The sequence below is a fragment of the Pelmatolapia mariae genome, linkage group LG9 (genome assembly GCF_036321145.2).
Source record: "Pelmatolapia mariae isolate MD_Pm_ZW linkage group LG9, Pm_UMD_F_2, whole genome shotgun sequence".
Lineage (NCBI taxonomy): Eukaryota > Metazoa > Chordata > Actinopteri > Cichliformes > Cichlidae > Pelmatolapia > Pelmatolapia mariae.
This window is the reverse complement of record NC_086235.1, coordinates 5503156-5526472: the sequence shown is the minus strand read 5'-3', so window position 1 is coordinate 5526472 and position 23317 is coordinate 5503156. Positions and strand designations below refer to the sequence as shown.

At 39.9% G+C, this 23317-nt stretch overlaps 1 protein-coding gene across 1 annotated transcript in view; it reads right to left on the bottom strand.

Moving 5' to 3' along the window:
- The window catches only part of LOC134634989 (LIM zinc-binding domain-containing Nebulette), a 47090-nt gene extending 23841 nt beyond the window's left edge, over nt 1-23249 (bottom strand). Inside the window, exons 1-2 of the mRNA XM_063484509.1 lie at nt 22949-23249; nt 10680-10774 (exon numbers count right to left, since the gene is read on the bottom strand). Of these exons, the coding sequence (XP_063340579.1) occupies nt 10680-10774; nt 22949-23017 (164 nt within the window). The 5' untranslated portion in view covers nt 23018-23249. The remainder of the gene's footprint in view (nt 1-10679; nt 10775-22948) is intronic.
- Between the last annotated feature and the right edge of the window lie 68 nt (nt 23250-23317).

The window sequence follows — 23317 nt, the reverse complement described above, 5'->3', positions numbered from 1 at the left end:
TAATGCACAAACATCTAAAAACAGAGCAGTGAAGCTTTTAATAGATCTTAAAGGAAGCATTTCCTTCTGTGACCGATTTCTGCACAAACACCTGGAGGAGATGCTCATCATCTACCTGCTTACTCTAAACTCGGCTGTGCTGAATAAGATGCATGAATTAAACATAAATTGTCTCTGTTTTACTTCCATTTCCATCGCCTCGGTGAAGAAGCAGAGACAGAAACGAACAGTATTTTCTCTCTGCGCTGTGAGGAGCACAATAAGACTGGAGTATGTGGGTTATGTGGGCAGTTGCATTACATAACCACACAGTCTTAACCACAACTATCTGAGCTGATAAAAGACTGTTAAGATGCACACACGGAGAATAATTTGACTAATGTTAACATTGAATACATGCACAGATCAGAAACACTGATGAGAGGACGAGAGTGAATGAGAGTCTTTGGGACTTCAGTGTGATCTGTTCCATGTGTCTTCTTGTTCAAAGGAGCAGCTGGTGTGCAGTGTTACATAACCAGCTTTGATTAATACTAATTTGCATAAAGGATCATTTAATTAAACAGAAATATCTCATGCAGGAAGATTCCTCCGACAAACACAGTCAGCAGACTGTTTCTGCTGCGATGTGCAGGAAATCCTGGAAGCGTGTCACTAATTTGGTCTTTAATCAACTGCAATATAATCTGAGATTGACTCAAAACATTTGAACAAGCCAAAAAATTTGCAAATATCTTCACCTGAATTTTCACATAAATGTATGATAATCTGAGACAACACACACACTGCCCGAGAACACAAGTAAATACTGAATATAACTCAGCAAACAGGTGAGGCCTGCTGGTTGTTCTAAGTTCATTTTTTTCAGAGCCAGACATGAATACTTGAGGCAAAGTAAAATTCAACATTTTAACATAGAGTCTGCAGTTTTGGAGTTCAAGCCCTATTTTTAAAATGTTCATGTTTATGGCTGCTACAAAAATGGTTTTGGTCTCTGTGGAAAGTTTCCCCTTCACAACAATAGTTCTGAACTACAGCCATTTATACTGACAGCTGGACACCAACACAGGAAGCTGCAGCCAATCAGCCGAAGCCGAGACCTTATAAATTCCCTGAACTTAACCACTACATCTTAAAAGGAATATTTGGACAAATAACACGGCTGGCTCTGAGGAGCAGCCCCTCCAAAAAGTTTGTGCTCCAATTTTAGTAAAAAGAAATTCTGATATTTTACATAGTAAGTAGTTCATGTATGTAGCACTTTTTAGAACAAAACATGCAAAATGCTTTACAGTATTAATGAAATGAAATTATGTGATTAAAACAGTGATCATTAGAAGGATGCACCGTGAAATTTACGCCCCTATCCAGAAAAATAAGATTCATTAAAAGAATACATTTGTGGTCAGAAATAAAATGTCCTAAGAGGAGAGACAGTCGATACTGAGTCTGAAAATGAAACTGTAACAAGCAATCAGGTCTCATAACAGACTTTTACTTAAACATAACAAATTACTTTATGTTGAATTTGTTAAAAAAAGAAGAAAGAAAGTGTAGTGTTGTGCTAATTAGCAGGTACCTGAATTTGTGCGTTATGCTGCTACAATTTATGAATGCAACTTGCTCCTGAAGCCGGTGAGCATCAGCCTGTAACTCGACACTCCATGTTCTCCATGTCTACATTGTCTCATTTAACGTGATCCAAGGTCTGGTTCATGGTGGCTACGTGGGTACAGTCTCACTGACTGACTCGCTCTTGCAGTCTGCCTCTAGTGGCCATTAGAGGAACTGCAGTATTTTTCCTGAAGGTTATTGCTGATACTAATAAACAAAAAAGAGCAAAAAATCTCCACATTTGAACAGAAATAAGAGAATGTGTTGTGTTTTAATTGTGCAAAAACCAAAATTTCCCCTTGTGTAATTGCTTGCTAATGTTTTTTTTTTATATCTAAAGCAAAGACAGCTATTTGAGCCAGAGCAGCAGTCATGCAAATTTAATTACCTTGCATATAAAGCTAATGATCTGTCATGTAGCGCATGTGAGAATTAAAGAGACAATTTAATCTGACAACGCTGACAAACGATGACTCTCAGTCCCTGCAGACAGTGGTCAAAGTTCGGCGTGGCACAGCCTCGATAATGAAACAGCTCAGAGGTCGTACGCTGTCCTGGTTCAGACACGACAGATTAAAACTCAACCCATGACCTGCCACAGGAATCCATGCGTGTGCCTTTGCCTGAAGAAAACACTGAGCCCTGTGTGTGAGGGGCGACAACTTGAGGTTTCTCTACACTTGTGAAAGCTAGCTTCTGGTTGCATTAGTCCATTAGTAAGGTCAGTAGGCATTGTGTGTTTGAGTTTTGGCTCTCATGTGCCTCTGTAATCCTTGTCCCTACTTGCCCCCCTGTTCTTTTCTTTGTTGTCCCCCTCCCCTTTTGGAGTGTAGATAGGATTTTGAAAAGCACAGGACTATGGTCGTTAGATCCGCAGACTTTTAGGTTCCCTCTGAAGTGAAAAAGAGGTCAGTTGTGTCTGTCCTCACATCTAACATAAAGAATAGTCTCGTTATTTATACTCCAATAATAATTTAATATAAACGTTGTCAGTGTTAAAAAGGACATATGTCATGGTCCCGAGATTTTTGTTGAAATTTGCTATTCTTAATTAATATATTTGAATTTTTGGATTCTGCATTTATAGTTTTGTCTTTGTAGACATTCTTTAGATTTGAACTTTGTTTATTTTATCATCAGATGCAAACAAAGGCTGACTTATTATTGAATGTTGTGTCCTGCACTTTGGCTCCCAGATAAGTGAACAATCAATCCCAAACAATCCACACCTGACAGTATGTGTCTGAATTAGACAGGCAAAGCAAGGATGTCAATAAAGCACATAAAAGGACTCTTTTCAATAGTGCATTAATTCAAGGTTGAAGGTTGATGAATTTTCAGCGGTGGCCTCTTTATCTTTGTGTCATACACATTAAATTTGCATACTGTCTCAGGTCAGCAGCACACACATTCACATTATTATCTATTTTTCTACAAATCTTTTCGCATTAGCCAAACTGTCAATTCAATGTATCATGTTCCTTTTTCATGTTTGTCATGTGCATCATCATATTTGAATATTTGGAAATTTGGAAATCATGCAAAATATTCAACTCATGAAGCGCCTCAACAGAATTCCACTAGATGTACATCTAATGTAAGAAACCTATTAAACCTTTACACCAAGCATCATGACATTAAAGTTAACTCAGTTCACCCACAAACTGGTAGAGTTTTTGCTTGTGTTGGTGCCACTGCCAAAACCTTCGGCCACAACTGTTGTAGATTGCAGCAGTGAGGATTCTGAGGAGGTGGTGATCACAACTGGTATCAATACAGTGATTAAAATCTCAGGATCCTTGGCATTAAAACCTTTTAGCTCACTGAAGAGTGACCAGAAACTAGCACTGCTGACACACAGCAACGGAAAACATTTCAAGTTAACAGCCTATCTGGGATTGGGTTAGTCTTGCAAAAAAGCTCCATGTGGATGGAAGCTTCAGTGAAGGTGGGAAGAAAATACTTGTTTATAGTCCCTACAATACAATAGTCCAATAATCTTTACGGTTATGGGACTATTGTAGTATTTTACAGCAATGAAGCAGATATTTAATTAAAGAAACTTTAAAATAAGTGCAAACTCAAAGAGCAGATGGACGTTTAAAAGAAACTGTCAGAACTCAGCATTGCCACTGATGATAAATACTCTCTGTACCCACTTGAAAGTCTAAAGTTATAAGGTAGCATTTATTAAATTTCCTCCATTCACATGCTTCAATAAGGAAGTGTAGATTTAACTCATTTTAATGATCAAACCTGCTATTTTACAAAGAACATCGAGAATAAAATGAGTGATAGAAAAAAGCTAAAAATAAGAAATGAGGCCATTAATTCAGATGTTATTGTTGTCACTATAGTGTTGACTTCAGCCACAGCTCAACAATGGTTAGGGATGACACAAGCAGCCAAGAAAAACATGGCTGCCGGGCTTTTGCACAATAAACAGCAGTTATATACAGCAGCACTAAAAACAAGGCGCGTCAGAGGGAGTCGCAGCCTCACAGAGACGCTGTAATTACAGGATGCTGGTTTGTACACTGAGCGCTATACAAAAGCAAAACTCTCACTGATGAGTAAGAACTCCCTGCAGGAAGTCTGCAGCCACTTTCTGCACATAAACAAACCTGACAGGGTAACAAACAGACAGAGACAGCAGGCCATGCAGCAGTGGAAGGAACTAATCACACACAGCGATTCACAAAACTGGCAAGAAAGGGAAAAATGGCTCCTTCATCTTTGCTCACCATTAAGACTTTTGCTGGAACTCTGTATATTTTCAGGCTGCAGTTATAAATGTTTGATTTTTCCTGCATTTAAAGACAAAATTAATACAAAAGTTGAAGTTACCATGTTCTGAGACTTTGTGCTGAGAGACGGAGCTTGTTTTTTGTGCCCCATACACCACACGGTTACAGAAGCAATGGTTTTATTTACTTTGTAACAACAACCCTGGACATTACACGCTGACTGGGACTCATTGATCACTACAGGAGTCTCTGTCACATGACCTGTTAATACTTAAACCTTTACACAAACAGACACCTGGCTCTTTCTTGTGAGTTCTCTTTGACTTTTTGCTTTTTTCCTCCCATCAGAAGACAGTTTTTAATAAGTTTATTAGATCTGATCACATTAAATGAAACATTAACAACAATCATACCACATGTTAATTACAAGCCTCAAAATGAGCAATGATTTAATGCATTTAAAGCAGCTTCTTTAGTGGAACTATCTGTTTGTATCCAACATTGTTAATTTCATGAATTTTGATTTAAACCCTTGCAAACAAATGATGTACGTCATTATATATGACATCAACAGAGTAAGACATTTTGGAAGAAATAAACTTAACTGAAAATATCCTGTAAAAAATTATAAATTGCTTTGCTTTGAAAAAAAATATGCAAATCATCTCCAAAAAGAAAATACTGTTCATGGTTGTAAATGAAAACAAAATGTTCCCCCCGCTGCAAGAGGGAGGACTTTTATTGGAGGGAGGACCGTTGCTTGGAGTGCTGTGGGCATCATTTTCAAACTTTTCTAGTCATTAATCGTTTATGAAATAACAGCCGTGTGATGGACTGGCCCACCCTGATGGATGGAGATAACTATGCCACAGCAATGATTTACATCCTGTCCTTTGGACCTTCAAGTACAAATAAGGAAAGAAAAGAATGTATACAGACAGATCCAACACTTGTCAGGTAACCAGTCTGCAGGCTGAAACCACTATCCAATTAGAGGCCAGATTCTACCATTAAATATCAGTAAGCACAAGAATGAACAGTTATAAAGATTAAGAGAGATGTATTTGTTCAATAATCAGACTTGGGCTACGCCCACATGGATGTGAGGTAGATAAAGCCGATAGTTTGATGTATGGTTACATGTTGCTTGTAGTCTAAAGTACTTCTAGTGATCAGTAAGACTATAAAAGCGCTAGATGACAGTTTCTATAACTAACTGTACATATAAGGTAGATCTAAAAATAAACATTTTACAGGTATTACTGTCTGGGTTTATATGTCATATCAAATTTTTTAACTTGGTAAAATGACTTAAAAAAAATCAACTTTTTTTCACTTAGTCCAGAAATCATTCTCATGTGTTTGTTCCCATAGTCTGAAAGGTCCTCCCAGGCCAGGAGAGGTGGAAGGTATGATTGTGAGTTAAGTACTTTCTAATTAAAAAGCCAAAAGCACCAAATGTGGAAAGCTAACATGAAATCTCAGATATATGTAAGACTTTAAAGCTGCTGTGGTAAGTGGACTGATTTAATGACTGACCTGCTGTGACTTTCTTCAGCAGAGAGCAAACACACTCTAATGTGTTTTATGGGAAAAACACACACTACAGCCATTAGAGTGTGTGAAGGTGTAGTGAGGGCTGACCTAAATTAACAGTCAATGTTACGGGCAGTGGTACTTAAACTCTATGCATACAAGTTATATGACACAAAACATAGACTTGGCGTTTTGTGCAGCAGAAGGCAAAAACAGCTTAAAGGTGCTTGTAGAAAACAAGTGTGAGTCATTCTCATTTAGCAAGTGACACAACATTTGTAAATCTCATTTCATTTGATGGTGAGCAGACATGGGGGCTATCATGATATAATGGTATACCAGGGTATTTAGAAATCCCAAGGCCATCATTTTCAGTACTGTAATAAAATAAAGACAAGGCTCTGAACTGAAATTATCTACTGCGTTTGACTACAGAGCAGCGTCAGCGGTGAAAGCAACAACCACTTGACTAACAAGATAAAAACCAAAAATGCTTCTGTCCCTGTTTAAAAGCATTTTGAGTTTAGTCCCTCTGATGAAGGTGAACAAGCGAACATTTTTCTTTTGATTGGCAGATTTAGTGCCCCACTATGGGACACTATTGCTACTTTCTTGATCCCCTAGCCCAAAGGTATCGAACTCCAGGCCTCAAGGGCCGGTGTCCTGCAGGATTTAGATGTGTCCTTGATCTAACACAGCTGATTTAAATGGCCAAATTACCTTCGCAACATGTCTTGAGGTTCTCCAGAGGCCTGGTAATGAACTAAACATTTGATTCAGGTGTGTTGACCCAGGGTGAGATCTAAAACCTGCAGGACACCGGCCCTTCAGGCCTGGACACCCCTGCCCTAGCCCACGTCGGGGAAGGTAACACAAGCTAAGCTCCACTTTGACTTCAGCAGTTTGTTTTAAAATTCAGAAATTGAAGCATCAACATTTTTTTATCGCATTGTTTTAGTCTTTAGTTACTTTGTATGGATAAAAGAGTGCAGTGATAATTCATCAGCTGCATTCATAAAATACACCAGTGCAATGTTTGTGATTACACATCAGCTAATTCATGGAAAGACTAATAAAATATGTGAATTTCCAATTCTAAGATCATCTGTACATCACAGCAAATCATATTGTTAGTGAGTCCATTAAAATGTTCCAAAAGACACCAGCAGCACACACCCACACATAACTGAGAAGGCCCTGTTTAAAGACCAGAAGCTGCCTGGGCAGAGACGCCTGTTAATCAGTGCAGATGTGTCCCTAGGGCTGGGCTATATCATACCGTTCACGGTAATACCGATGTAATTTTGGGCAACAATAGGAAAATGAAATATCGCGATAGAATATGGGTAAAACGCACATGCGCAGTGCCTTTGTTTACATACGCACATGGCGGCGACGCAGAATGAGAAGAGCGAAAGTGGATCGTTAAATGAAACGGATGAACCAGAATTGGTTTGTAAAAATGCTGCAACTTCAGTGGTGTGGAACTGTTTTAGTTTTCGTCCGTCAGATACACAACAAAGCACTATTTTTGGTAGCGCATGCTAGCGGGCCGTCGTTATTACCGTGTTTTTTGGAAAATACGGCACACTTAAAATCAATCCTTTGATTTTTCTGAAAAAAATCGACAGTGCCCCTTATAATCCCGTGTGCCTTATGTATGAATTCTGGTTGTTTACTGACCTCGAAACGATTTTATGTGGTACACGGCGCTCGAAAATCTGTCAAATGTTTCAGTACGACTTTGCTAAACTACGAAGTCGCACCGCTTGATGGATTGTCGGAGCATTACGGCTATCGTAGGCAGGAGCCTCGCGGAGTGATACGTACTGTGCTTCAACATAATATTACCATATTGTGTGTGTATAACCTCTTTTTAAGTTTTGTGGATATTATACATGGTTATGCTGAGGATATGTCGGCCAATTTCCACTGGAAATGCCTTTTGGTTAAACTGTCAGCAAGGAATTTGCATTTGCACTGTTAAATTTTTATATAACTTTAATGCACATAAAAAACAGCTGCTTGTTTAAGTGAAAATACATTGATGGGGTTTTTTGTACTAATAAAGTTGTGGAGTTGTAAAGTATTTTGTCTAGTGTTCAATTATATCGTCAGTTATATCGTTATCGCAAATTTTCAAATGTATATCGTGATAAATATTTTTGGTCATATCGCCCTGCTCTACGTGTCCCTAATTCAGTTATCCAGCGGGGGCAGTTGTAAAACATCCACCTGACACAGTTGTTTTGAGGGGAAACAACCCACAGAGGGCAAAACCAGAGTGTTTGTTTGACACTGTAACATGTGAGTCTACAGGAACTGATTCATTTTAAGAGTGCACCTCAAGTGGTGCCTGCAGGAACTGCAGTTTTTGACACTTGAATTTTTAGCTCTGGGTGTTTCTCTGTACTCATGGAGTGTTTAGAAGACATTTGCATGCACAGCTTGCACACAAATGACTTTTCATGGAAGAAAATACTGCCAAACCACCCTGGTTTCACCAGATGTTGTCTGTCATACTTGTTTAAAACATGGAGACGTTAGCATGGGAAGAGTCTGGAGCTCCTTAGCCATGCTGTTACTCAATGTTGTACATTACTCATACAACAATAATTGGATCAGTCACCTGATATTTCTGTTTTTGGAGTTGTCTGATTGCACTACAACGACTTAAGTCACGAGTATCTAAGCTTTTACATACTTTTAACACAAATGCTGTGACATAATTGTACCACAGAGGGAAGGAAGGGACATGAAAAACAGAAGGATACCACCCACCCCAAAGATGAAACACTTTCATAGAGTAAGGCGTCTGAGTGAAAAAGCCACCAGTGTTATCGCTCTGAGTCTCTTTTAAGCTTAAAGTGCTGTTTGTTTACAGGAGGACAAGAAATCTCTGAGAGGAAACACTGACCAGGTCAACACCAGGAAACATATTTTTAACCACAGTCAAAGGTCGATTTAATGCCTCTGACTTTAAGCCCTGTTGTGAGTTTGTGTTTGTGTGTGAGGCCAGTAAGTCGATGCAGTGGACAAAGTGTACTTGTTCTCTTCACAGCTGGCTGCCATTCAAAAGATAACTTTCTGATAAAGCTACTACAAATATTCAGCTTATTTCAGAGACTTTGTAACAAACACACTGATACCTGCTTCCAGTATATAAATGCATCAACCAGGTTCTTGTTGTTTTCTGATAATAGCTTTTCTTACTATTTTAGTAAAGTCTGCAAGGACAGTAACTAATGGTTACACTGTAAAACAATAAATGATTCTCAATACATGAATTTGCAACATCACTCAAAATCTTCTGGACATCGTCCAAATATTCACCTGTTTTTGTACATTAATAACTCTGAGGGTTTTTCTTGTTTATTATTCTACTTGGAAACTTTTAATTTGACTGTTATTAAATAATCACATGATTACAGAAAGTATTAAAAGTGACAAACTGGTGGAGAGTTTTCTAGTTTTCTGCTTTAATGGATGTTAATTGTTGCAATGTGTAGTTAATGACAACAATAAAATGTAAATATGTCCAGTAGTACTGTATGCCAACAGCAGCAGTACCAGCGCACATCTGGGTTAGAGGAAGAAAGAGAGACGCCGTGTCATCAGGTCACCACCATGACCCGTTCAAGTGCATCAAAGGTCTACGGTGTAATCTCAGGTGTGATTACACCATAAACAACGCTCTCTGCAACAACAGACATAAAACACTTATAACAGCTGATGAGTGCGTCAAGTTTAACAGCCTGGAAGTCGAATTCAAGAAAACCTGCAGCTAACGTCAGCATTTCTGCTGCCAACATAGAAGAAGCCACACAAAGTCTCTGAACCCGTGAATGTAACCAGTAATAGTCCACTACTACTCTTTAATACATAAATGTGACATCCTCAGCATTTTCACTGAAAATTTGACCTCAGGGCTTCAAACATTAGTCCGTCCTGATTGAGGAAAGTCTCGTCTTCTTAAGCTACTTTGGAATCTGTTTAACTGTCAACAGTTTAAACAAAAAAACACCAAACAGCTGCACATTTAGCAGGAAGCAGACAACAGCTGAGTGAATAAATGGATGTTGCATTCTTATTTTACTGGTCGATGCTGTTTGTTAGAGCAGGCTGCAACACGGACAGACACTCAGATCATCAAACAACTAACAGTAACAGGGTCAAAGGTCAAAAGCACAACCTCCCAATAAGATACTACAACAAGTTCTGCAGCACAAGCTGTAATTTACTCCCATCATCCATCAAATGCAGATCCAAGTCTTGAATCCTTGGAGAGTTTTTAAGCTCGTCTATGAAGGTCTGGCAGCGCACAGTAAGTATTCTCTACTGGCAACAAACAGCAGTGTTGTGTCTCAAGCTGCACAGATAATAACAAGCAGAACATGCTAACAGAAAAGTGAAATGTTCTGTGGGAGGAGCAACAGTAGTGGAGTGAAGTTGGGCTGGGCTCACAACCAAAACCACTGAAACCAACCAAAAACTGAAACCACCGCTGCTATAAAAACCTGGAAGCATCACCACACAGATATGAGCCGCCTGCAGATAATAACACAGCAGCTACAGCCAGGCGATGCTGTTTATACTCGCACATCGTTCATGGATGTATAATCGCCACACTTCAGTCAAGGCAAGGTTAGATAAGCACTCTGCAAACCTGTCATTATGCAGTACAACATGCAAAACATTGGAGAGTATTTGAAGTTATTTATAATGTACAGAGAGAGAGAGACCTCAGTGCTACATGAACAGAGAGAGAGACTGGGGACTCACGCGTTGCAGTAGGGTTTCTTATCATAGCCTTTGTAGTTCTTCATGTTCAGCGTCATCTTGCAAACTTCGCAGTGGAAACATCCTTTGTGCCAGTTCTGAAAACACACAGATTCACACTCGAATCAACAGATTCAAATGCTTCCATAGTTCAGTGATACCCTCGTGGAACCATTAATGCCCAGTAAACATACTACACTGGTGAAAGATGTCATCTATAGAGATGTTGAGGAAATTGGTGAACTGGAAGTATATCAGAATAATTACTTTATGATGATGTGGCCTGTGTGTCATTTAGTGTTTTTTCATCCCCTCAGAAGAAAAACTGAGGTTTGAACTGATCTGTGTTTGTGTAGAATTAGTTTGGAGTTTGTGTCTGAAATCTCTGCGTCCTTTTCATGGAGACTTTTTCAAGCTTCGTTCTGTGGTTTTCCTCATTGAACTTCCTGGTTAGTACAGTATGCTATGATGCATTAATGGTACAAAAGATGGCTACAGCCATCACCTATTGTTTTATGAAGTCACATGAAACCTCAAACACCACATTTTGCCTGTCTTGGTATTTTGAAACTGGATGTGAAGAACCAGTTGTGGATCATGTTTCTTTCTGAAACTTAAAAAATGACTAAATCTACAACATTTTTCATTCACTGTGACATGACACGAGCCACCGAACCTGTAAACTCACCTGTAAAGTTGTTACAGAGGTCAGGGCACTGATTTTAGAACCACAGTTTTCACCCTCTCTGTGGCCGTAAAGAATGCAGGTCTAAGGCACTTCCACATTGCCTCCCTTTATGTTCATTTCTTAAATTAGAGCACAATTGTTGTTGGATTTTTAGGACCAGTGCCGATATTTGTGCATTTAAAAATAAGATCTATTTCTTTCAGATACACCAAACAAACAGATTTCTGTCATCAAGTCCACAATTACTACTTTCCTGCCCAACTCTGTAAGGCTCAGTTGGCTGTCATGCTGGTAGCAGACCACTCATGCATGTTTCCAGTTGGGATGTTGCACAAGCATATGCAGACAACTTCTGGTTCTCCCATCTCTTGCTTACTTTTTAAATTTAATGTATGACTTATTATAAAAGTAGATACCAATATAATCGTCAGATAGCTAATATCATTCAGGCTCTACTAATATCTGTGGTTAGTTGCTTGTAGGAAGTTCTGCTCATGTAATAAGACGTGGTTAAAGGCAGATGGTAAGCATGGGTAGGGATGCATTTGCCTATTTATTTGCTTATTTAAATGTGGAAATGCACATTAGCTCAGCTTAAGTGCCTGAAGTCCTTCTCGCTCACAGGTGAGCATTACATTTGAGTCACTTTGTTTCTAGATTCAGTCTGTTTTTGTAGCTCTTTACCAAATTTCTTTAACCCTTTATTGACCATGGGCCCGCCGGCGGGCCCATTTTACAGGTAAATTTGAAGGGCCGGTCAATAAAGGGTTAAAAAAAAAATGTTGCAAACAAACAGGCTTGATCTCAGCTGCTAGCACTGCTCTCTGTTTGATCACACAGTGAGACAGCAGCTAGTGACCACAGCTATATATAAAAGACAGATGCAGCTATGATAATGTCACCCAAACATTTGCAGTGTCCAGTTTTTAAAGTCTTAAGTTGAGCATTTTGGTCATCATCAGCTTTTTGAAACCAGTCAGTTACAGGACAGATCCACCCTAAAGCACTCCACCCTTTTTTTTTCCTACTTTTGGATTCTGATGCTAAGTTTAATATACAAACTAAGCATTATAATATATTAAATAACACTGAAAACTGAGTCCTCTGGGAAGTGTTTACTGTGGTCATGCTGGTCTTTATCATAGACATCTATAGCCACACTTCCTTGTTGCAGCCACAGTACTGACCCCATGCTGCTCAGGACTGTTATTTGTTTTTACTTTGTAGCTGCCGTCAAAAGCAACTCTCGCATTTAAGTTCATTTTATTGGATTTAATGTTGAAAAAATTAGTAGTTGAAATATTAAGAAGTAATAAATAAATAGTAATTCATGTTCTGTTCATTAGATTTATATGTTTAAATGTGTATTTGTGCTAACTGTGCAATTAGATAGGAACCTTTTCTATAGTTCCGTCTGTTGTTGCTAGGAGGGCATTTTTCTTGGCTGGCACACTCAGCAAGCTAATTAAGAGACGAGCCACGAGGTTTGCACGTCTACAGAAAGTTGTAAAGAGTGCCTTTTTGGACTACCCCACGACGTGAGGATTAAAGTTTTTATTCCCTTTGAGTGAGGCCAATGAGGTAAATGTTTTCTTTTGTTTATTATCGCTGTATGTAAATACGCTAGTATTGCGTGATATTCTAGTGCAATTACCGCAGTGTGAAGTGTAATGTGTATTTTATTGATCGTTTTGTTGGAATGTTTTGTTTTATATAATGCTTAAGGGCTTTATTAAGAATATTCATTTAAGTTGTATTTCTTTTTAGTTCTGACGGCATTGTATCGGCTGTGGTTGGACGTCATTACATGTTAAGGCATGTCGAAGAATCCTCCTGTCCGAAATAAATGTCAGTTTAAAAGCAAAGAACAAGTTGAGCTTTATTAAGACTCGAGGGGAGTAACAGTCAGAACTCATCCTGCTTCGTGCTGGAGGATAGAGAAGGAGAAAGAGGTCTGCCGCAGCGGAGCCGAGCCGACAGCCGAGCGAGCGGAGCCGAGTGGCAGCGGAGCCGAGCCGACAGCGCGCTGGGTCACGTGGTTAAGCTCGCGTCTCTCTCTCAAGCATCAAAGACACCCAAACACACACACAGACATCCCATAAGGCAACCAGAGTCCAGTGGTGCAGCTTGTTTAAGCTACAAATAAGTAATACGTTTATACAAGTTAAATGTGGAGAGTAGATTTCTTTAGCTCATCTTAAAGGGACTCTGTCAAGCAATGAAAGGGGAAGTGTGGTGGTTTTGGAGTAAAAGTTCAAGTTCATGTTATTAGTTGTTTATGCTAAGTAACTGCAATTAAGGCACGTTTAAGTTGATTATAAGGGTTTTGCTTATTTTTAAGACTGCATTAGATATTTAAAGGTCACATTATAGTATTTTGTTTGACATTGAAGGTTCTTTTCTGTTTAACTACAAGTGAAAAGCAATTTAAGTGGACCTAGGTGACTTGACTGTAGTATAACACCTTTGACTGTCTGTGACATGGAGCAAGAAGGCTGTGACACTGAAGCTGTGGAGCAGCAAGAAGCTTTTGAAGAGCAAGAAAGTTTGCAAGAACCATGCACAAGTAAAGCTACTAAAGAAGGAAGTTTGAGGAAAAGTCAAAGAGTTAAGAAGTTCACTGAAAGGGGCCAAGCACTACATGATGAAAAGGTGAACAAGCTTCAAGCTCGCTTTAAAGTCAGTTATGAAAAGTGGAAAGTTGTTGCAAAACAAGGCAAAAAAGCACTTGAAGAACCTGTTAGTGCAAAGCTTAAAGAGCTTATTGACCGAGTTGAACACACCTCGGCAGAAGTGAAACAAGTTTATGATGAACTGCGCAATCATGAAACTCCTGATGCAGACACTCGCCGCAGAGTGGACACCTGTGATGCGGTTTCTCAGAAGATGATAAGGCTAACTCAAGAAAAATTAGCAGCAGAAGAAGACGAAGAACTTTCTGAGAGATTAGTTCACTGGAGTGATATAGGATCAGCATTCAATTCTGCAACCTCTCAAATATCCAAGAGTTCAAATAGCAGGCAATCAAGATGCTCAAGTAAGTTGTCTGTAAAGAGGCAAGAAGCAGCTGCAGAGCTTGCGGCTACTGAAGCAACTCTGAAGATTATGGAGGAAATGGAAAGTGAAAGAAAGGCACTTGAAATCCTTGAAGCAGAGAATGCTGAGAAACAGAAGGCCTTAGAGCAAAAGCGAAGAGAGCTAGAAAGGCTGGAAACAGTAAAGAGAATGAATGCTGCTAAAGCACGTCTGAAAGTGTACAATGAAGAAGGAAACTCAGATGAAGAAATATCAGACCTTCTGCACGAAAGGAGTAAACGGAGAAATGCCACATCTAAACCGATGACTCAGTTTGCACATTCACAACTTAATGCAAATGCAGAGCCGTTTGATATGCCACGAGCCACCTCAAGGTCACAACCAAGAGAAAGCAAACAGGAAGATAGTACCACAACATTGGCCCAAGCTCTAGCTGAGTCCATTCACATAAGTCGCCTACCAGTACCAGAACCTACAGTCTTCAACGGAGATCCTCTCAAGTACAAGGATTGGAAATTATCGTTTCAAATGCTGATAGACAGAAAGAACATCCCAGTGAATGAAAAGATTTACTATCTTCGCAAGTATGTTGGAGGACCGGCGAGAAAGGCTGTTGAGAGTTATTTTCTGTTGGAAACAGAGCTTGCTTATTACTCAGCATGGAAGACTTTGGAGGAAAGATACGGAAGTTCATTTGTAATCGCCAAAGCTTTCAGAGATAAGTTGACATCATGGCCAAGGATTGGTAACAAGGATAGCGTTGAACTTCGCGAATTTTCAGATTTTCTCAGAGGATGTGAAGCGGCCATGCTTCAGGTTAAAGGTCTTGAAGTTTTGAATGACTGCAATGAGAATCAGAGAATGCTAAGCAAGCTACCTGATTGGTTGTCAGCGAGATGGAATCGAAAGGTCATTGAAATTGAAGAGCAAGATGGCTCTTTCCCAACATTTAGCCACTTTGTTGACTTCATTGCAAGAGAAGCCAAGATTGCGTGCAATCCAGTAACATCGCTTCATGCACTCAAAGCAGGTGACTCAGAGAAAACGAAATCATCCAAGACAAGAAGTGTTGGAGCAAAGGTGCTAGTGAGTGCTGCAGAAGAGACTTCCAACACAAAAAAATGTGTGTTTTGTGAAAACTCAAATCATAGCATTCACACATGTAGGAAGTTTATGGACAAGGTCTTGAGTGAAAGAGTCAAGTTTGTGCAAACCAAGGGACTGTGCTTTGGATGTCTAGGCTTTGGACACCAATCAAAGAAATGTGAAAAGAGAAAGATGTGTGACACATGTAAAGGGAAACACCCGACATGTTTGCATGAAGAACGAGACAAATCCTCAAGGACAAGGAAAGAGAAAGAAAGTGACAAGGAACCACAAATGAAAGAGATGGAAGACAATAAAGAGAGTAGAGAAACCAAACCCAAGGAAGCACCAAGTGAAGCAATATCAAACCGTGTGATTCAAAGTGACAGAAGTAATCTCACATCTACAATCATTCCAGTTTGGTTATCCACAACCAGCAATCCTGAACATGAGATTCTTCTCTATGCTCTTTTTGATAGCCAAAGTGACACGACATTCGTTTTGAAAGAAAAGGCAGATGCTCTGGATGCAGAGAAGAAATGTGTGCAGTTAAAGCTCTCGACAATGTCTTCTAAAGATACTTTAGTACCAAGTCAAAGGTTGTCTGGATTACAGGTCAGAGGTTTCTATTCTTCAAGGAGAATTCCTCTTCCTGTGACATACACAAGAGAGTTTATTCCTGCGAATTTGAGTCATATTCCCACACAAAGGACAGCAAGAGCGTGGCCACACTTAGAGCACCTGGCTGAAGAAATTGCTCCACTGATTGAATGTGAAGTAGGCCTGCTCATTGGTTACAATTGCTCACAAGTGTTGGTACCCAGAGAAGTTGTGGCAGGGAAAGATAATGAACCTTTTGCCCAAAGAACAGACCTTGGCTGGACAATAGTTGGAGGAACTAATCCATGTGTTGACTATGAGGACGCCATAGGATGTAGCCACAAAATCATTGTCAAGGAAGTGACACCCAGGCAGTCAGCTGAGCAGTTGGTCGAAGAAGTGCAATACATCTGTCGCACACAAGTCAAAGAGGTGGTCACATCCGCAGATGTTATTAAAGTGCTCGAGTCCGACTTCAATGAAAGAAAGGTGGAAGACTCACACTTCTCACAAGAAGATTTAAGGTTCATCTCCATAATGGAAGAAGGAGTGAAGATGAAAGCAGATGGACACTGTGAGTTACCTTTGCCATTTAAGGAAGACAGACCAAGTCTGGCAAACAACCGGAGCTGTGCAGAACACAGACTCAAATATTTGAAGAGAAGATTTGAGAAAGACAACCAATACCATAAAGACTACACAGAGTTCATGAAAGAGACTATAGAGCGTGGTGATGCAGAAAGAGTCCCCTCTGTAGACCTGGACAAAAGCCCTGCCTGGTACATTCCACACCATGGAGTGTATCATCCACAAAAGCCTGGCAAAATAAGAGTGGTGTTTGATTGTTCAGCAAAGTACGAAGGAGCGTCCTTGAACGACTACCTGCTTACAGGGCCAGAGTTAACCAACTCTCTGGTGGGGGTCCTGTGTCGATTTCGCAAAGGTCCAGTTGCAGTGATGTGCGACATTGAGCGCATGTTTCATCAATTCAGAGTCAGAGAAGAAGATCAAGATTACTTTCGCTTCTTGTGGTGGGACAATGGAGACTTCAACTCTGCTCCATCTGTCTATCGCATGCGCGTACACCTGTTTGGAGCTGCTTCTTCCCCTGCCTGTGCGAACTTTGGTCTCAAGTATATTGCTGCACAAGGTCAAGGCCAGTTCAGTGAAGCTACCATAAGATTCATTGAGCGAAATTTTTATGTGGACGATGGTCTTATCAGTTTCCACTCAGAAGAAGAGGCAATTCGTTTGGTGAAGGAAGCAAAGGAACTTTGCAGCACAGGAGGCTTGCGACTTCACAAGTTTGTTTCAAACAGTAAGCAAGTACTTAATTCGCTGCCGGAAGAAGATTGTGCAGAAACAGTAAGAAAAGACTTGTCACTGGGCGAGCAACAAATTGAAAGAGCCCTAGGTGTCAAATGGTGCATCGACTCAGATCATTTCCAGTTTCGAGTAGTTGTGAACGAGCAGCCACTTTCCAGAAGAGGAGTGTTGTCCACGGTAGCCTCTATTTACGATCCACTTGGCTTTGTGGCACCTTTTGTTCTACTTGGGAAGCAGATACTACAGCAGATGTGTCGTGAGAAAGCAGATTGGGACGAACCACTCACAAGCGATCTGAAGTCACGGTGGGAGTCCTGGTTGTTGGATCTAAAAAATCTAGCAGATGTCAAAATTGACAGATGTTACGTGCCAAGAGATTTTCAACCAGTTCAGCAGTACGAGCTTCACCATTTCTCAGACGCAAGTGTTTCAGGGTATGGTGTTTGTACGTACCTGAGAGCTGTCAGTGAAGCAGGACAAGTTCACTGCTCTCTTGTCTTTGCCAAGTCCAGAGTAGCACCCACGAAGGTTACTACGGTGCCAAGATTGGAGCTGTCTGCAGCAGTTGTAGCAGTGCGGATTAGTGACATGCTCAAAGCAGAGTTGGAGCTAGAAGACACCCAAGAATTCTTCTGGACAGATTCTCAAGTTGTCTTGGGATATATCAACAACGATGCAAGACGTTTCCATGTTTGCGTTGCAAATCGCATTCAGCGTATTAAGGAAAGCACTCAACCGATGCAATGGAAGTTTGTGGCATCAGATCTCAATCCAGCTGACCATGCGTCGCGCGGACTGAAGGCCAAAGACCTTATTACCTCCAACTGGTTTAGCGGTCCAAGTTTTCTTTGGCAAAAGAAACTTCCCCACGGAGAAGTCGAGGTGGGAAAACTTGATGCAGAGGATCCAGAAGTACGCAAAGCTGGTGTACTCCATACAACTACGGAAACAGATTCTTTGGCAGAACGTTTTCGGAAATTCTCCAGTTGACCAAAGTTGTTGCCATACACCCGAGTGAAGATGGATGTATACGCAAGGTACAACTGTTAATGAGTGACTCATTGTTAGATGACCATGGAAAGAGACTGAGTAAACCAGTTCTACTTGACAGACCTATACACAAGACTGTGACACGATTAGAAGCAGATTAGTTTACATTTCATAAGTTCATGGGTGAAAATCACATGTGATTTGGTGGGAGTGTAGCTGCCGTCAAAAGCAACTCTCGCATTTAAGTTCATTTTATTGGATTTAATGTTGAAAAAATTAGTAGTTGAAATATTAAGAAGTAATAAATAAATAGTAATTCATGTTCTGTTCATTAGATTTATATGTTTAAATGTGTATTTGTGCTAACTGTGCAATTAGATAGGAACCTTTTCTATAGTTCCGTCTGTTGTTGCTAGGAGGGCATTTTTCTTGGCTGGCACACTCAGCAAGCTAATTAAGAGACGAGCCACGAGGTTTGCACGTCTACAGAAAGTTGTAAAGAGTGCCTTTTTGGACTACCCCACGACGTGAGGATTAAAGTTTTTATTCCCTTTGAGTGAGGCCAATGAGGTAAATGTTTTCTTTTGTTTATTATCGCTGTATGTAAATACGCTAGTATTGCGTGATATTCTAGTGCAATTACCGCAGTGTGAAGTGTAATGTGTATTTTATTGATCGTTTTGTTGGAATGTTTTGTTTTATATAATGCTTAAGGGCTTTATTAAGAATATTCATTTAAGTTGTATTTCTTTTTAGTTCTGACGGCATTGTATCGGCTGTGGTTGGACGTCATTACATGTTAAGGCATGTCGAAGAATCCTCCTGTCCGAAATAAATGTCAGTTTAAAAGCAAAGAACAAGTTGAGCTTTATTAAGACTCGAGGGGAGTAACATACTTCCTGTATGGTCATTTTATCAAGTTTTGAAAAAATCAAGCACCTCCAACCTGCTCAGTCTCTCACTTTTGGCTGTTTAATTACTGATGAAGAACTGGAGCCTTAAATTGGTATTCGGTGCCTCCCCGTTCTCAGGCACTCAGGCAAGAGATGCCTCAGGTATGTGAGTGACTCCAGGTCACTGACTCTTGACCCCTGAAAGGTCACTGGTTTTAGTTTGATGTTTGCGTTCAGATAATTTTGCCTTTGTTTCACCTGTGAAGTTCTCCCCACACTACAAGTCAGATCTGAGATCTCACACCTCGTCTGCACAGAGTCCTTTTGAAGGCTGCATGTGCCAAAATCTGAGAGTCCCAGTGGGAAGCTCCTGCTTCTTATGCCACCTGTTATCACAAGACTATCAATGATTAGATCACATGATAACAACCACCAAACTACAAACACTCTGACTGAGCAGCTCCACCTTATGTTGCTACAAAAATCAGAAAATTTTGTTCAGAGGAAAATGTGACAGATATGATTCTGTTTTACTCATTTTAATATCCAGCACAGATCGTCCTCCATCTGTCCCGCTCTGGGATTAGTCAAATTCAAAGTCAAATTAGTTAGAAAGTGACTGCATTTTGTGTTCGAGATGTCAACATGGTCATATGACTTCTATATTAATCCTCTACTTAAGTGCAGTCAAAGAGCAGGATGTGTTGAAATGCAAATCCTCAGTGAACCTGTAACAGGTCAAACTTTTATTTTCCACTGAACAGAGCACACACTCAGTTTCAGTAAAGGAAGAACTAGAAACGGACTAATACACAGTTAGGCTGATATTTGACTCTGTGTCAAGGAATCAAATATTGTATTTGTTATTTTTACCTACAATTTTTGTACTTGAAGAAGATTGGCTAAACAACAGCTGAAGCCATTTTCAAGAGGCTCCCTTTTAGGTTAAAGGCTACAGAAAATGCACAACAAAAACCTGAATGGCTAAAAAGTTGAATGTCTACACATTTCTCACCTGCATTTAACTCCATCTTGACTAGAAATCACTTCATGAAGCTGTTTCCAGCTCCAAGACTGACACCAACACCAGCTAGGTGTTGAGGCAGATATGTACCAGCACACGTGTTTCAGAACATTTTTTTGGTTGCAGATTAGCATCCATATGGACAGTCACACTTTCAATTCACTTCCTGTTTTACTTTGAAAGTCAGTTGACTTCCCTCCTTAAATGGTTTTCTTTTTAAGTTCACCTGTTCCTGACTATCCTCCTCCTGGTGTGTATTTATGTTACAACAGCATCTCTCTTCTGTTCTGTTCTTTTGCTAACTGTCCGCATTGATTTTTTATCTTTCTGTACAAAGTATTTTGTTAAAATTCATATTAAAGTTTTTTGGTTGTTTTTCCTGCCAAGACTGTGAGCTGGGACAGGCGTGATGCAACCATTTGCAGTATGTTCCCTGGGTTACAATAGAAAAAATGTGCAGTAAACAGAGAACTCGAAGAACCAGAGAAGCAAAGCCGCTACAGAGGTGCCTTAAACCTGCTTTCTTTGTAACAGCCAGTAGGGGGCGACTCCTTTGATTTCAAAAAGACTTCAGTACTATAAGAATCTATGATAAAACAACCCTGAGCTCCCTCGCTCTGTGACCTCATGAACACTTTCCTTGTGGGTTTTTGGTCACAATCTAGAGCTTCAAGTCACAGAAAATAAAAACACAAAGTTAATTTTGTAATTATTTTGTTTGTTGTTATGACAATGTTTTCCCTTTAGATTCTCAGATGCTCACACACTCGTTAACTTCAGTTTAACTTTTGAAGATTTATCGCATCATTACTGTAACGTGATGTGAGGTCGTCAGCTTCTTTAATGTTTACTTCACCGCTCTCTGTGAGCTCCATCCACATGTGAGGAGGTGCATTCAAAGGGACACAGCCAGCAGGGAAAGCAGAAACCAGCAAGACTGTGAATGACATTAAAGTAGAGAAAAGACTTCCACACTGAGCTTAAATCTTAAATTTACCTTTTTTATTTTGATTTTAGTCCTGTTAATATGCTAATAACAAAACCCAGTTCTGTAAATTTAAATTGTTGGTCACATTTATTTAATTTTTTTAAATAAAGTAAGTAAATCAGTGTTTAACTCTGCCCTGATGTTGCCTCACACTTCATGAACCGTTCCCAGTCTCTTCCTTCGTGAGTAATACAGCTTATATATGTATATTTAACACTGGTACTGGATCAGGATTTGATATTAAAAAATGACCAAAGACAAGGTCTCAGATCGTACTGGATCTAGAAAAAGCTGTTAACTCTGAAATACTCTTCATGGCAAGAATAGGAACTGTGCGCTAAAACATTTCTGCTGTTATTTTTAATGCTGATCCTGCAGGAACTTTTAATTAAAACACAAATGATAAACAGAAATCCTGGATTTCTTTTTTTATTTCTTTAGTTTTATTTTCAGACTTTGTGTCAAAAATGTAAAATGAGTGTCACCTGTGAAAACGTCTGATTAAAGGTTATTTTGTAAGGGACAGCAGGGACGTCCTTGAATAGCAAACGTCTTTATGTCCCTCGACCTTACACTCTTTTTCTCGCATTCTCCTTAAACTTTTTTCTTTGCCTGCGTCCCTCTCTAAATGACTGCCTCCAACACTGCCTTTAGTTCTATTATAACCCAGACTTTCAGGTAGCATTTGGTCCAGACTGCTCTCTCTTTCTAAACCACACTCTCCTCATTGTTGAGCTCTTATAATAAAGTTGGATCCAGATATTTTCTTCTTACTTCTACAATCAAAAACTGTTTACCTGCTGCTGATTCCTAAAACAAGAGTCTTTTGTGATGAAAGACGAGGAGCTAATATTATGTGCGCTGCTGCCTACATGCTGTTGTGTCATCTGATCCCTCACAGGACTGACAGTGAATGCATGAGGCTGCTGAACATATTTTAATAATTTATCACCATTATGCAAGCGACTATTGCAGAGGTGTTACCAGCAAATGCACAAATTAACAATGTGGTTTTACGTAGGAATTTAAGAGCAAAGATGGTCCAAAACATTCCTGTTACAGCCATTTTTCATCATATCATTGAGCAGTTATTTAAAAGGACGTCTGTGCTATGTTAACAGCTGTTTGTTACAATATTTCTGGATCTGTAATTGTGACACTTTAATAATTGTATTTACAAAACTATAGAGAGAAAAACAACTGGAGTGAGCTGACCGATGACATTAAAAAACTGTAAACTGTGTTTATAGCAAGCTGGGTTTAATTTAAATTAACAGAAATATGTTAATTTATTTGTTTGTTTTAGATGTAAATAACAGAGGAAATAAGATATAATAAATTCGGTAAATTAAACGGCACACCCACACATTTGGTCTCTACAACGGTGTATCACAGCTTTTGTCACTAGACAATCTTAAATAGTCCACACTAGGGTTGCACTCATTATAAGGTAGTTATATATAATGATCCTGCGTTTTTGGAAGCATGAAGCTTAGAAAGAGTTTGAAAGGCGAGTTTTCCTCACTTCACCATTCACGTGACCCACCTCCAGTTTAAACGCATTTCTCTGTGTTAAACGGAATGTTTTCATCATGCACAAGTTGTTTAACGTCTGATTTGTTCCCAAAGAAAAGTTCCCACCTTGTCCAGGCAGCTGACTTTCTCCGTCGGGTACACGATCTTGCCACAGCGGGCACACGGGGGGTTCATCTCCAGACCTCCGCTGCGCTCTCCTCCAAAGCTTAAATTCCGCTTGTTTACGCCGGGATGAAATGTTGTAAAACGAAGATCCGAAGCTCCAAAAGGCCAAAGTTCTGTTTGCGAGGCTGTAAACTCAGTGAAGAAGCTGAAAAGCTGAACGACAGAGAGCAGCTCTGCTGTTCCTCGCGCACCGTCCGGTGTGAAGGCTGGATGCTGAGCTGGGACCGATCACTCCATCTGAGAGCGCAAGCCAGCGGCAGTCATGCGCGCACAGGAAACGGGTTTACGATCCTTTCAAAGTCAAAGACA